Below are 14,722 nucleotides of genomic sequence, written 5' to 3' on the forward strand. Positions count from 1 at the left end.
TGGTGGCTGTGAATGAGCTTCCAGTAGAAGTGGTAGAGGCAGGTTCAGTATTGTAATTTAAAGTAAAATTGGATAGGTAAGTAGACAGGAAAGGAATGGAGGGTTACGGGCTGAGTGGGAGCCAGTGCGAGTAGGTGAGAGTAAGCGTTTGGCATGGACTACAAGGGCTGAGATGTCCTGTTTCCATCCTGTAATTGTTATATGGTTATATGTTGCAGCACTATAGGACCCTGGTCAGACCCTACTTGGAGTACTGTGCTCAATCCTGGTGTCCTCACTATAGGAAGGACGTGGAAACCATTAGAAAGGGTGCAGAGGAGATTTACAAGGATTTTGCCTGGATTGGGGACCAAGCCTTATGAGAATAAGTTGAGTGAACTCAGCCTTTTCTCTTGGAGAGACAGAGGATGAGAGGTGATTTGATAGAGGCGTACAAGATAATGAGAGGCATTGATCATGTGGTTCGTCAGAGGCTTTTCCCCAGGGCTGAAATGGTTAGCACAAGAGGGCATAGTTTTAAAGTGCTTCGAATTAGGTACAGAGGAGATGTCAGGGGTAAGATTTTTTAACGCAGAGATTGGTGAGTGCGTGGAAAGGGCTGCTGGAGGCGGAAACGATAGGGTCTTTTAATTCCAGAATGGCTACATGGAACTTAGAAATATAGTGGGCTATGGGTAAAACCGAGGTAATTATAAGGTAGTGACATGTTCGGCACAGCTTTGTGGGCCGAAGGGCCTCTATTGTACTGTATGTTTTCTATGTTTCTTTGTTTTTGCTGATCACATTAATGTTCAGTGTCAGACACCCAGTGACTGTAAACACAATCTCCCACAGCCTGGTACTTACCGCAGTTTCTGTATTTTACACTCTGGGTTCCTCAGAGCCGCAGACACCAGTTTCACTCCTGAATCTCCCAGTTTATTCTGCCCAAGTCTAAACACAAACAGACAGATTGATGAACAAAGTGATTCAAACCGTGGGTTTAGCGGAATTTCTCTCGCTCGGATATTTCAGGAAACATTAAAACCTTCAGTAAATCACTGATCGGAGTTCCCATCTCAGTCATTGCCCCTCACTGCCCAGCTCCAGCGTATTCACCAAATGTCGGTAATTTAGTTTGTCGGTGTGACCCTGTAAACTCTCTCATTTCCAGATGGCTAAACAAAATGTTCCTAACAGAAAAGCAGAAATGTCAATGGGACACAGTGAAATAGACCCACCCGAGCTAAAGGGATGGGGAAGAGAGATCCCACAAGAAGAGTGGAGGATGGGAACAGAGAACCCACACGAGAAAGGGTGATGGTGAATAGAGATCCCACAGGAGGAAGGGGATGGGCAAGAGAGATCCCCCAGGAGGAAGTCAGATGGACGAGTGATCACAAAGGAAGAAGGGTGATGGGGAAGGGATATCCCACAGGAGGAAGTGGGATGGGGAAGAGAGATCCCACAGGTAGAAAGGGGGTAGGGAAGATAAATCCCACCGGAGGAAGGGGGATGGGGATGAGAGATCCCAAAGGAGGAATGGCGAAGGGGAAGAGATAAATCAGCGGAGGTAGGGGGATGGGGAACAGATCCCACAGGAGGAAGGGGGATGGGTAAGAAAGATCCAGCAGGAGGAAGGGGGGAAAGAGAGATCCCACAGGTGGAAAGGGGTGGGGAAGAGATAGATTTCTCAAGAGGAAGGAAGATGTGGAAGAGAGATGCCAAAAGAAGAGTAGGGGATGGGAACAGAGGCCCCACACGAGAAAGGGTAATGGTGAATAGAGATCCCGCAGGAGGAAGGCGGATGTGGAAGAGAGATTCCACAGGAGGAAGTCAGATGAACGAGTGATCCCAAAGGAGGAAGGGTGATGGGGAAGAGATATCCCACAGAAGGAAGGGGGTGGATAAGAGAGACCCAACGTGAGGAAGGGGGATGGGGTATCGAGATCCAACAGCTGGAATGGGGATGGGGAAGAGAGATCCCACAGGAGGAAGGGGGATGGGGAAGAGATAGATCCCTCAAGAGGAAGGCAGATGTGAAGAGAAATCCCAAAAGAAGAGTGGTGGATGGGAACATAGGCCCCATACGAGAAAGGGTGATGGTGAATAGAGATCCCGCAGGAGGAAGGCGGATGTGGAAGAGAGATTCCACAGGAGGAAGTCAGATGGACGAGTGATCCCAAAGGAGGAAGGGTGATGGGGAAGGGATATCCCACACGAGGAAGGGAGTTTGGGAAGGAGAGTGCATGAAGGGGGAATGGGAGGAGAGATCCCACAGGAAGAAAGGGAGTGGGGAAGATAAATCCCATTGGAAGAAGGGGGATGGGGATGAGATGCCACAGGAGGAAGGGAGATGGGAAAGAGGTATCCCACAGGAGAAAGGGGATGTGGAAGAGAGATCCCACGGGAGGAAGGGGGATGTGGAAGGGAGATCCCACAAGAAGAGTGGGGGGATGGGAACAAATGCTCCACTGGCGAAGGTGGATGGGGAAAGAGATCCCAGACGAAGAAGGCGGATGGGGGAGAGTGATCCCACTGGAGGAAGTGGGATGGGGAAGAGAGATTCCCACAGGATGAACAGAGGTGGAGATGAAAAAAGATCAAGGGAGTGAGGAAGGGGATGTGGGAGAGTCATCCCACAGAAAGAAGGGGGATGAGGAAAAGCCATTCTACAGGAGGAAGGAGCATGAGGAAGAGAGATACAGCAGGAGGAAGTGTGATGGGGTAGAGTGATCCTACGGGAGGAGGGGAGCTGAGAAAGTCAGATGCCACAGGAAGAGGGGAATGGGAGCAGAGACCCATCAGCAGGAAGGGGGATGGGGAAGAGAGATCCCACTGGAGGAAGGGAGATGAGAAAGACAGATGCCACAGGAGGAGGGGAATGGGTACAGAGGCCCATCAGCAGGAAGGGGGACGGTTAACAGGAGGAGGTTGGATGGACGTGCGATCTTAAAGCAGGAAGTGGGATGTCGAAGGCAGATCTCACAGGAGGAAGGGCGATGGGGAATAAGGATCCGACAGGAAGAGGAGGGACGTGGAAGAGAGATCATACAGGAGGAAGGGGTTTGGGGAAGCAGGATCCCACAGGAGAATGTCAGTTGGGGAAGGTACATCGCACAGGAAGAAGGGGGATGGGGAATGGGGATCCCACAGGTGGATTGCTACCCATGCCACGTGCTAGTGAGGCTGGAAAAAGGAAGATAATGCAACTAAATACGTGGCTGAGGGGATGGTGCATGAGGGAGGGGTTCATGTTTCTGGACAATTGGGCTTTCTTCAAGGGGAGGTGGGACCAGTTCGAATTGGACAGTTTGCACCTGAACTGGAGGGGGACTAACATCCTTGCCGGTAGGTTAGCAAGTTCTGCTCCGGGGGTTTTAAACTAGATTGCAGGGGGAGGGGAACCGGAGTGTTAGAGCAGATAGTGAGGTGGAGGAGGATAAGCGTCATGCGAGGACTGCTTGTATAGACAGATATCAATGGTTTGTACGTGACAGAAATGTTCTCAGGTGCATCTATTTCAATGCAAGGAGTTTTGTACGTAAGGCCGATCAGTTTACGTCGTGGATTGGCACACGATGATTTTGATATTTTTGCTATTAGTAAGACTTGGTTGCAGGAGGGGCAAGACTGGCAGCTTCATGTTCCGGGTATCCATTGTTTCAGACGTGATAGGGGGTACGGATGAAAGGGGGAGGAGTGGCATTACCAGTCACCGAGAATATCACAGATGTGCGTAGACGGGTCTGCGCGGAGGGTTCGTCTACAGAGGCCATATGGGTGGAGCTGAGGAACGGGAAAGGTGTGAGCACACTAATAGGGTTGTATTATAGTCAGAGAGAATTGGAGGAGCAAATCTGTAGAGAGTTTGTAGACCAATGTAAGAAACAGAAAGTTGTAATCGTAGGGGATTTTAACTTTACACATATTGACGGGGACGCCCATTCTGAGAAAGGGTTAGATGGCGTGGAGTTTGTCAAACGTGCTCAGAAAAGTTTTCTAAATCAATATCTTGAGGTATCAACGAGAGAGGGTGCAGTACCTGATCTCCTATTATGGAACCAGACAGGTCAGGTGACAGAAGTATGTGTAGGAGAACATTTTGGGTCCAGTGACCATAATGTCATTAGTTTCAAGATAATTATGGATAAGGATAGGACTGGTCCACCAGTTAAGGTCCTGAATTGGAGAAGGGCCAATTTTGTGGAAATGAGAGAGGATCTGGGAAAAGTGGATTGGGTTAAGTTGTTTTCTGGCAGGGATGTGTTCAGTAAATGGAACGCTTTCAAGGGTAAAATTTTGAGAGTGCAGAGTTTGCATGTTCCTGCCAGGATTAAAGGCAAAGTTAACAGGGATAGGGAACCTTGGTTTTCAAGGGATATTGGCGATCTGGTTAAGTAGGTGTTTAGTAGGTATAGGTAACAAGGGACAAATTAGGTACTTGAAGAGCATAGAGAATGTAAGGGATTACGAAAGAAGGAAATTAGGAAGGCAAAAAGAAGACATGAGGTTGTTTTGGCAGATAATGTGAAGGTAAACCCGAAGGGTTTCTACCAGTATATTAAGAGTACAAGGATAGTAAAGGACATAATTGTTCCACTTGAAGATCAGAGTGGTCGTCTATGTGTGGAGCCTCGCGAGATGGGGGAGATCTTAAAGTTTTTTTGTGTCAGTATTTACTCAGGAAACTGGCATAGCGGATATGGAATTAAGGGAAACAAGCAGGAGTGTCATTGAACGTATAGAGATTAAAGAGGAGGAGCTGCTTGCTGCCTTACAGTGAATAAAGGTAGATAAGTCCCCCGGGGCCTGACATGATATTTTCTTGGACCTTGAGAGAGACTAGTGTAGAAATTGCAGGGGCCTTGGCAGAAATATTTAAAATGTCCTTAGCCACGGGTGCGGTGCTGGAGGATTGGAGGGTAGCTCATGTTGTTCCATTGTTGGAAAAAGGCTCCAAAAGTACACCAGGTAATTACAGGCCAGTGAGCCTGACATCAATAGTAGGTAAATTAGCGGAAGGTGTTCTGAGAGATCGGATATACACAGATTTGGACAGCCAAGGGCTGATTAAAGATAGTCATCATGGCTTTGTTCATGGTAGATCATGTTTAATGAATCCTGTAGTGTTTTTCAAGGAAGTTTCCAAGAATGCATATGAAGGAAAGGCTGTGGATGTTGTCTACATGGACCTTTGTAAGGGCTTTGACAAGGTCCCACATAAGAGGTTAGTTCTAAAGGTCCAGACACTAGGTATCCATGGAGATGTTGTAAAGTGGATTTGAATTGGCTGGGTGGGAGAAGACAGAGAGTGGTAGTGGATGATTGCTTCTCAGACAAAGGCCTGTGACTAGTGGTGTGTCTCAGGGATCGGTGCTGGGACCATTGTTTGTTGTCTATATCAAAGATCTAGATGATAATGTGATAAATTGGATCAGCAATTTGCTGATGACACTAAGATGGAGGCGTTTTGGACAGCGAGGAAGGCTTTCAAAGCTTGCAGAGGGATCTGGACCAATTGGAAAAATGGGCCAGAAAATGGCAGATGGAATTTATAACATATGACATATAACCATATACAGCACGGAAACAGGCCATCTCGGCCCTAGTCCATGTCGAATGCTTACTCTCACCTAGTCCCATCTACCTGCACTCAGCCCTTAACCCTCCATTCCATTCCTTTCCTGTCCATATACCTATCCAATTTTTTTTGTAAATGACAAAATCGAAACTGCCTCTACCACTTCTACTGGAAGCTCGTTCCACACAGCTACCATTCTCTGAATAAAGAAGTTCCCCCTCGTGTTACCCCTAAACTTTTGGTCCTTCACTCTCAATTCATTCCCTCTTGTTCTAACCTCCCTTACTCTCAATTGAAAAAAACTATCCACGTCAACTGAGTATCCCCCTCATAATTTTAAATACCTCTATCAAGTCTCTCCTCAACCTTCTACGCTCCAAAGAATAAAGACCTAACTTGTTCAACCTTTCTCCGTAACTTAAGTGCTGAAACCCAGGTAACATTCTAGTAAATCTCCTCTGTACTCTTTCTATTTTGTTGACATCTTTCCTATAATTCGGTGACCAGAACTGTACACAGTACTCCAAATGTGGCCTTACCAATGCCTTGTGCAATTTTAACATTACATTCCAACTCCTATACTCAATGTTCTGATTTATAAAGCCAGCATACCAAAAGCTTTCTTCACCACCCTATCCACATGAGATTCCACCTTCAGGGAACTACGCACCATTATTCCTGGGTCACTCAGTTCTACTGCATTCCTCAATGCCCTACCATTTACCATGTATGTCCTATTTGAATTATTCCTACCAAAATATAGCAGCTTACACTTATCAGCATTAAACTCCATCTGCCATCGTTCAGCCCACTCTTCTAACTGGCCTAAATCTTTGAACAACAAGCTTTGAAACCTTCATTATTCACAACGCCACCTATCTTAGTATTATCTGCATACTTACTAATCGAATTTACCATTCCATCACCCAGATCATTAATGCAAACGACAAACTACATTGGACCCAGTACAGATCCCTGAGGCACACCACTAGTCACCACTTTAATGCAGACAAGTGTGAGGTGTTGTATTTTGGAAGGACAAATCAAGGTAGGACATACACAGTAAATGGTAGGGCACTGAGGAGTGCGGAGGAACAAAAGGATCTGGGAGTTCAGATGCATAATTCCCTGAAAGTGACGTCACAGGTAGACAGGGTTGTAAAGAAGGCTTTTGGCATCCTGGAATTCATAAATCAAAGTACTGAGTGTAGGAGTTGGGATGTTATGGTGAGGTTGTATAGGACATTGGTAAGGCCAAATATGGAGTATTGTGTGCAGTTCTGGTCACTGAACTATAGGAAGGATATCACTGGGATTGAAAGAGTGCAGAGAAGATTTACTAGGATGTTGCCGGGTCTTCAGGAGTTCAGTTACAAGGAAAGATTGAACAGGTTAGGACTTTATTCCTTGAAGCCCAGAAGAATGAGGGGAGATTTGATAGAAGGTTACAAAACTCTGAGGGGTATCGACAGGGTAGGTGCGAATGGGCTCTTTCCACATAGATTAGGAGAGATAGATTCCAGGAGGACTTGGCTTCAGGGTGAAAGGGGAAAGGTTTAGGAGGAAATTCATCACTAAGAGAGTGGTGAGTGTGTGGACGAGCTGTCATTTGATGTAAAAAATGCGGACTCACTCTTAAGCTTTAAGAATAAATTGGATAGATGCATGGATAGGAGAGGTCTGGAGGGTTATGGACTGCGTGCAGGTCAATGGGATTAGTGGAATAAAGTTTTGGCACAGAGCAGAAGGGCCGAATGGCTTGTTTTCTGTGCGCTTGTGTTTTATGATTTTATGATTCTATGAAGGGGGATGGGGAGGAGAGTTCACTCAGGTGGAAAGTGGAATTGAAGAGAGCTCCCGCAGAGGAAGGGGCATAGGGAAGAGAAAACTCACAGGGGGAAAGGGGATGGGCAATTGAGATCCCACAGGAGGAAGGGAGATGGGGAAGAGAGATCCCACAGGACGAAAGGGCATGGAGAAGGGAGATCCCACAGGAGGAAGCGGGATTGAGAAGAGAGATCCCACAGGATTCCAAGGTTAAACGGTAATCCTACGAGACGATAGGATGCAGATAATTTTTGTACTTGTGTGTTGGGTCTGAACAGAGGCCCAGAGGAAATGCGCCCTCTCTCTCTGCGTATCTGGTAGTGAGCAAAGTCATACACGGGGAGGGGCAGGTGAGGACAATCTGACAATTGTATTTCTCTCCCTCTGACTGGATCAGTCTGCTGACGGTCTCTTGTCCCTAACCGGGAAGGGAGTGTGAATTTCTGACCCACCTGCTGCAGTCAGTGTCGGTCTGGGTGTCACTGATCTGATGAAGTCTCCAACATCCCTTCACAAGGAACCACAGAACCCTCCCGTCCTTGAGATATTACTGACCGATCCCCTGGGCATTTGTCACAATTCTTCACAATCTGATTTACTAAAGTTTAACCCAAATTCCATTACATTGAAATAACGCAATGGAACAGTTCCACAGTTCAGAGTGAGAGATAAATCAAGTTACCTCAACTCCTGGCACTTGTGCAGCTCGGGTCCCAGACGCTGGATTCCTTCACACTGAATGTGGCAGTCCTCCAGTTTGAGGTGTTTTATTGTATCACAGAGTCCGATGACATGAGACAGGACCGCGCAGTCAATCGGGGTCAGTGTCATTCCACTGAATGAAAGTGTTTCCACAGATCCCAGTGCAGCCTGAGCCAGTCCACGATTCTGAGACTCAAACAGGTAGTGCAATGTGTTCAGGAATCTCCTTTTACCAGCTTTACTCATTGTGTTTCCAATCTGGCGTTTAACCTCCTCCTTCACCCAGTCAATCACCCGGCAGGTTGTTTCATGAGGAAATGGACCCAGAAACTCCTCCAGGCACCGAGCTGTCATTGGGGAGGAAAGACCAGCAACAAAACGGAGAAATACCTCAAATCGCCCATCTGTCATGTTGTGGGTTTCAGTGAGGAGTTTCATAATATCTCTGCCATCTGGGATCAGGAATTGTGTGACTGCAGCTACAAACTCTTGGATAGTGAGGTGTGGGAATGTGTACACCACGCTCCGGGCAGAATCCTCTCTCTCCAAAAGCTCCATCAGGAACCCGGACAGGAACTGGGAAGGCTGCAGATTGTACTTGATCAAATCTCCATCTGTAAACACAATCTTCTTCTCGGACACTCCTCTGAAGGCCATCTGACCAACCCTGAGTAACACATCACGGGGGTTCTCAATCTCACGGGTGTGGGTTTTCAGGATGTTGTAAATATAGTAGGAGTACAGTTGGGTGATGGTCTTGGGAACTCGCTGCGGGTCCCTGACTCTTTGTGTGAAGAAGGGGCCCAGTGCCAGAGCGAGGATCCAGCAGTAGGAGGGGTTGTAGCTCATGGTGTACAGTATCTCGTTCTCCTTCACGTGTTTGAAAACAGCTGCTGCCACCGTCTGATCTTCAAAGTGCCTGAAGAAATATTCCTTCCGTTCCTCACCGACAAATCCCAGGAGTTCAGCCCAGACACTGATCTTAGCCTTTTCCAATAAATGTAACACAGTAGGACGGGTGGTCACTAGCACTGAACACCCTGGGAGCATCTTGCCCTGGATTAAGCTGTACACAATATCAGACACCTTGCATTTGAATTCAGGATCTGAGCATGTGGACCGATGTTCTGTATCTCTCCAACTGTCAGCAAAATCAATTGTGTCATTGAATTCATCCAGACCATCGAATATAAACAGCAATCTCTTTGGGTTCTTCCAGACCTCTCTCAGGATATTCCCAAAGTAAGGATACTGATCCAGAATCAGTTCCTTCAGGTTTATTCTGCAGTTAATGGTGTTTAAATCCCGGAATTTGAAACTGAAGACAAACTGGAATTGTTGGTATATTTTCCCCGTGGCCCAATCATAAACAATCTTTTGTACCATTGTTGTTTTCCCGATCCCCGGGACTCCGGCCACTGCTGCCGAACTCCCAGATTTGGATTTACTCCGGGAAAAGCTGCTCTGGAACAACTGATCAGTCCGGATTTTTTCCAGCTTTCCACGGAGATGTTTCTCTCTCCACTCCTCGTTGTCTCTGCCTCTTACCAGCAGCTCATGTTCCACCAGTGTCCGATCTCGAACAGTAGAAATGACCGTGAGCTCAGCGTATCGATCAACCAGATGGAAAACCTTCACCTTCTCCCTCATCAGGATCGTGTTCACTCTCAGTGTTTCAGTTTGTGCCCGCAGATTCTCCTTGTGTTTCTGTTGAACATCTTCCATGGGAACAGAGAACGTAGTCAAAATATTAAATAGTTCAACGGACAAAGAAATTTCTAAATGCATTCCAATATTCTGTGTTTGAGATTACATGAATTAATTCAATGCTTCCATGGATATTAGGACAGGAAGTACATTTCTGTTCACAGACACTGGAATTAACAGCGATGAATGTCCCAGAAAATGTCCAATTCTCATATTCTGGTACTCATTACTTGTGATGGTGAAGATACCCCTGATATCCTATTCCAATCCTGACTGCACTTCCGTTAAAGCAACATTTCACTATATTTAAAGCATTGCTTGCATCATTAACAGATAATGTTAATGCTGATCTTGTGTGGAAATATGGAGAGCAGGACACTGTGCATTTTGGCAAAGCTGCACACTGGGGAGTCACAGGTGTCCACTGCTCTTGCATCAAAACAGGAGCAGAATATGCGGGAAATACTCAAGTCGGGCAGAGTCTGGGTGAGAATCACAGTGAAATTGCGGATCTATAACCCATCGGAATGGCAAGAAAGAAAATGACTGGTTTTCAATCGCAGTGATGGAGGATTGGTGGAAAGATGAAATCTCCGTTAATGGAAGAAACCACAAGCGTCTGTCTTAGTGATGTACATCGTGTTTGTGGGAGAGGGTGGTGAAGTCTTGGCAAATGCTACTCATCAGTCTTGCTGCGGGGGTGTGGGGTGCTCTCTTATAAGGCCTCCGTCTGTCAGAGTCGGCCATGGATGTCCTGCCCCTGCAAGTCAGGACACTTCGATATGGAGAGGAAACTTGCCGATGTAGCAAGCTCCCTCTCTCTATGCATCTGATGAACACGACGGAACGGTAGAGACTGACACAGCTTGGGACCAGAGGTGTCGCAGGATATGCCAGTCTGCGTTGAACACCATTTAACACTAACTTAGGGGCTCCAGCTCCAGGCTTTTCCTACTGGGTTTACTACCAAACTCTTCCCCATGAGGGGTTATAGTTGCAAGGCAGCGGAGTTTTGAGATCAGAGTTTTCCTGTTCCTGGGTGAGCTGCCAATCACGGCCGATGAGCCCATCTGCCCAAAGCGACTGGCTGTAAGGCACCATTCAGAAGAAATGCTTCCACTGGGCTTAGTGGCTAAACCACACGTGAAGCCCCTAGCTGGACTTCGTTGCCAGAGGCTATTTTACTCGAATGCCAATGGGAGCATTTCATAGTTCGTGGCAGCTCATCCCCACTACCAACCCCCAGTAAAACAATCTTAAGCAACCAAGGGGCGCTGTATTATTGACACATGCACCACAGAAAAATGGAAAACTTTTCTGGATGCGACCCAAATAGATCATTACATCACATCGATGCAATGAGGTCGTACAAGGAAAAATGGAACAGAATAGTTCAGGGAAACAGTGTTTCAGTTGCCGAGAAAATGCAGTGCAGGCAGACAATAAGGTAGAAGGCTAAAGGATCATTGGGAGGTCAGGGTTTTGTTTTTGAAACTATGCTCGTAAACTGTAGAATTCAACACCTAAATCTACAGTACTGTGCACAATCCTGAGGTGTATATTATGACTGGCAACATTTTGTCTTTATTTTCTAGTTGGCACTTTATCCCGTTGTGATGCGGTTTGAGGAGTTGTTGTTGTTGTTGTTGTTGTTGTTGTTGTTGTTGTTGTTGTTGTTATTTTCTTAGCCTAAACTGGTAAAACTGGAGGTACGGGCATAGCCAAGCACATTCATGATTGAATTGATAGGATATTTCAGACTATTCTCGTGGTGTATAGTATTGTGGGTTTTTGAAGATTTACACAAGTATTCCCGTGTGGGCCTAATTTATTAATACTATTGTGTAAAGCCTTTGGGATGATACCAGTTATCAATATTACGATTGGGATAATGAATACACTGTTCGTGTTCCATAGTCTTTCAATCTCCCCTTTTAATTCAGCATATTTCTGGTGTTTTTCACTAATTCGTTTCTGTAAGTTGTGTTTGGAATGGCTATATATATTCAAAAAGTTGTTTTTACTTGTTTGTTCTGTAAAATTATATCCAAACGGTTATCATGGATTATCCTATCTGAAATAATGATCAATCGCAATATGAGATGAAGGACTCTAACTGTAAAAGTGGAGCTGGTTTGTACTTATAGTAAGTTATCGTGTTTTTCATCAGTTGTCGTTTAAGCGAGATTTTTGGGAATGTTATCCACCACTTGATACTGCTTGTGCAAGTAATGAGATTCAGTTACACTACAGCAAGATCCTGTAAAGTGTTGGATTGTGTCTGGTTTCTCTTGTAATTCTCAGCATTTATCCTCTTGAACCTATTGGTCTTTTATTCTGTATTATTAATAACTACATGTGTTAACAACCTTGACCTGATTTGTTTCAATGATCTCTTCTGTTTCTGGGAAAAGGTCTCCAACTCTGAGCCAGGCGCTCGACGCTTCCTTGTTGACATCTAGTCGGCTCAGATCATGGGGATGTCTTCCATGGGGAGTCAGACTCTTCCACTGGTTAACATTTTCTACTATTATGTTAGTTTCTTCATTTTTATGGGTTATGTTTTCATTTCCGTTCAGTGATTTGTACCCTTTATCAGAATTGCATATGCCTGTACGGAGTGCTGAATCCTGCTTGTGTTGATGAAAATATATCCTTAGAGCTAATAGTGGATTTCAGAAAAGGCAAGATGAGGGAACACAACACACGTCCTCATCAAGGGATCTGATGTGGAAAGAGTGAGCAGTTTCAAATTCCTGGCTGTCAATATCTCTGAGTATCTAACCTGGACCAAATATATCCATGCAGCTACAAAGAAGGCACAACAGTGGCTATATTTCATCAGGAGTTTCCAACATCACTCGAATATTTCTACAGGTGTAACTTGGAGAGCATTGTAACTGGCTGCATCACCGTCTGGTTCACGGGGACTACTGTACAAGATGGGAGTAAGGTGAACACTCAACGATTCAGGAACAACTTCTCCTCTGCCATCCAGTTTCTGAATGGACATTGTACCCATAGATAGTGCCTCATTAACCTCTTTTTTATTTCTATTTTTGCACAACTTATTTAATTTAACATTTCATATAATCACGCAGACATGCATAACTCTATATGCTCAACTTCCAAGCCTGAAGCCATTTTGCTGCTCAGACAGCTCCACTGGACAGGACATGGCCTCGCATGGAGAACTCGTTACAAAAATCAGTACCCTACGGAGAACTCTCCCAAGGTAAGAGAGGTCATGGTGTTCCGCACAAGAGGTACAAGGACCAAATTAAATAGCAGCTCTCTCAGGCAAATATGGAGGTCAACGAGTGGCAGCTGCTGATCCACGGAGAAGAGAAGAATTCTGAGGAACCCAGAAGAGCGACTGCCGAAAAGAAAATGAGATGCAAGAAGGATCCAACTACCCAAGCGCCTGCATCCCAGCTGTCCCGTGTTCAAACTGCTCCCAGGTCCGCAGATCCAGCGTTGGCCCTGACAGTCACCAACGACCGTGCCGTCATCCAGTACGCGCGCGCACACACACACACACACACACACACACACACACACACACACACACACACACACACACACACACACACACACACACACACACACACACACACACACACACACACACACACACACACACACACACACACACACACACACACACACACAATGCTTCCTGGTCATTAATGCTTAATGGAACCCTGGAATGTCCATTCCCTCAAATCCTTTTGTTCCCCAGATCTGGAGTACCTGGTGCTGCTGTGTAAACCTTTCTGTCTGCTGAGGGAGTCACGGCTCTTATTATCACAGCTCTGTAATCACAACTTCCTCAGCTGTGTGTTATTATCACAGAGGGGGGATGTTCTCCACCACACATCGGTCAGGACTGCCCAAACCACAAAATTTGGATCAACAGTTCCGTGTGAATAGCACTTGCCACGTGACCGACACCTTACAATGCTGGTGATCAGCAGGAGCTCAAGGAATTCAGCTCCGATCTGTGCAAAGTCATCCCAGACAGTGAAACGACAATACCGAGACAGGATTCAGGCACAACTCTCCACCAACAACACACACACCTTATGGCAAGGTCTGCACACCATCGCGGACTTCAAAGCTAAGCACAGTGGTGCTGCCAACATTGCCATCTCTCTCCCCGATGAGCTGAATCTGTTTTACACTTGGTTCGATATCGCCAACACTGAACCCCCGAGGAGAGCTGCCGATGCGACATGCACATTGGTCATCTCTGAGTCTGGAGTACGCAGGTGTTTCCAACGAGTGGACAGTCGCAAGGCTCGGGACCGGACGGCATCCCAGGCCGTGTGCTTGGGATTTGCACGGCACAACTGGCAGGTGTGCTTACGGATACTTTTAATCTCTCCCTCTCCAGGTTTAGAGTGCCCTCCTGCTTCAAATCGTCTACCATTGTTCCTGTACCTAAAACGACTAAGGCAACATGCCTGAACGTCTGGTGTTCTGTCGCACTCACCTCAATAATAAGCAAATGTTCTGAGAGGCTGTTCATGGACGACATCTGTAGCACGCTGTCACCCACACTGGGCCCCCTACAATTCAACTACCGACACAACCGATCGACAGATGACACAATAGTCACTGCTCTGCACACTGTCTTTAAACCTCTGGAGAAGAGGGTGCTTATGTCAGAATGCTGTTCTTGGACTAGAGTTGAGCATTCGACACCATCATTTCCCTCCAGGCTCGACATGAAACTCAAGAGACCTCGGCCTTGACCCTGCTTTGTGCAGCTGGATCGTGGAGTTCCTGTCATATCACCGGCAGGTCGTAAGAGGGGTCTACCTCACCTCTGCCCCTCTGACACTCAACACAGGTGCCCATCAGGGCTATGTCCTGTTCCCTCCTTTACTCTCTATATACCAATGACTGTGTTACCACCCA

General features: G+C 46.3%; 1 protein-coding gene across 7 annotated transcripts in view; it reads right to left on the minus strand.

Moving 5' to 3' along the window:
- The window catches only part of LOC140721544 (NACHT, LRR and PYD domains-containing protein 3-like), a 62,360-nt gene that overhangs the window by 5,526 nt on the left and 42,112 nt on the right, over positions 1 to 14,722 (minus strand). For all 7 annotated transcript variants that reach the window (XM_073036364.1, XM_073036365.1, XM_073036361.1 and 4 more), the window contains 2 exons: positions 8,073 to 9,810; positions 847 to 933 (listed from right to left, as the gene is read on the minus strand). In XM_073036364.1, coding sequence (XP_072892465.1) covers positions 847 to 933; positions 8,073 to 9,810 — 1,825 coding nt within the window. The remainder of the gene's footprint in view (positions 1 to 846; positions 934 to 8,072; positions 9,811 to 14,722) is intronic.

The sequence above is a fragment of the Hemitrygon akajei genome, unplaced genomic scaffold (assembly GCF_048418815.1).
Source record: "Hemitrygon akajei unplaced genomic scaffold, sHemAka1.3 Scf000057, whole genome shotgun sequence".
Classification (NCBI taxonomy): Eukaryota; Metazoa; Chordata; class Chondrichthyes; order Myliobatiformes; family Dasyatidae; genus Hemitrygon; species Hemitrygon akajei.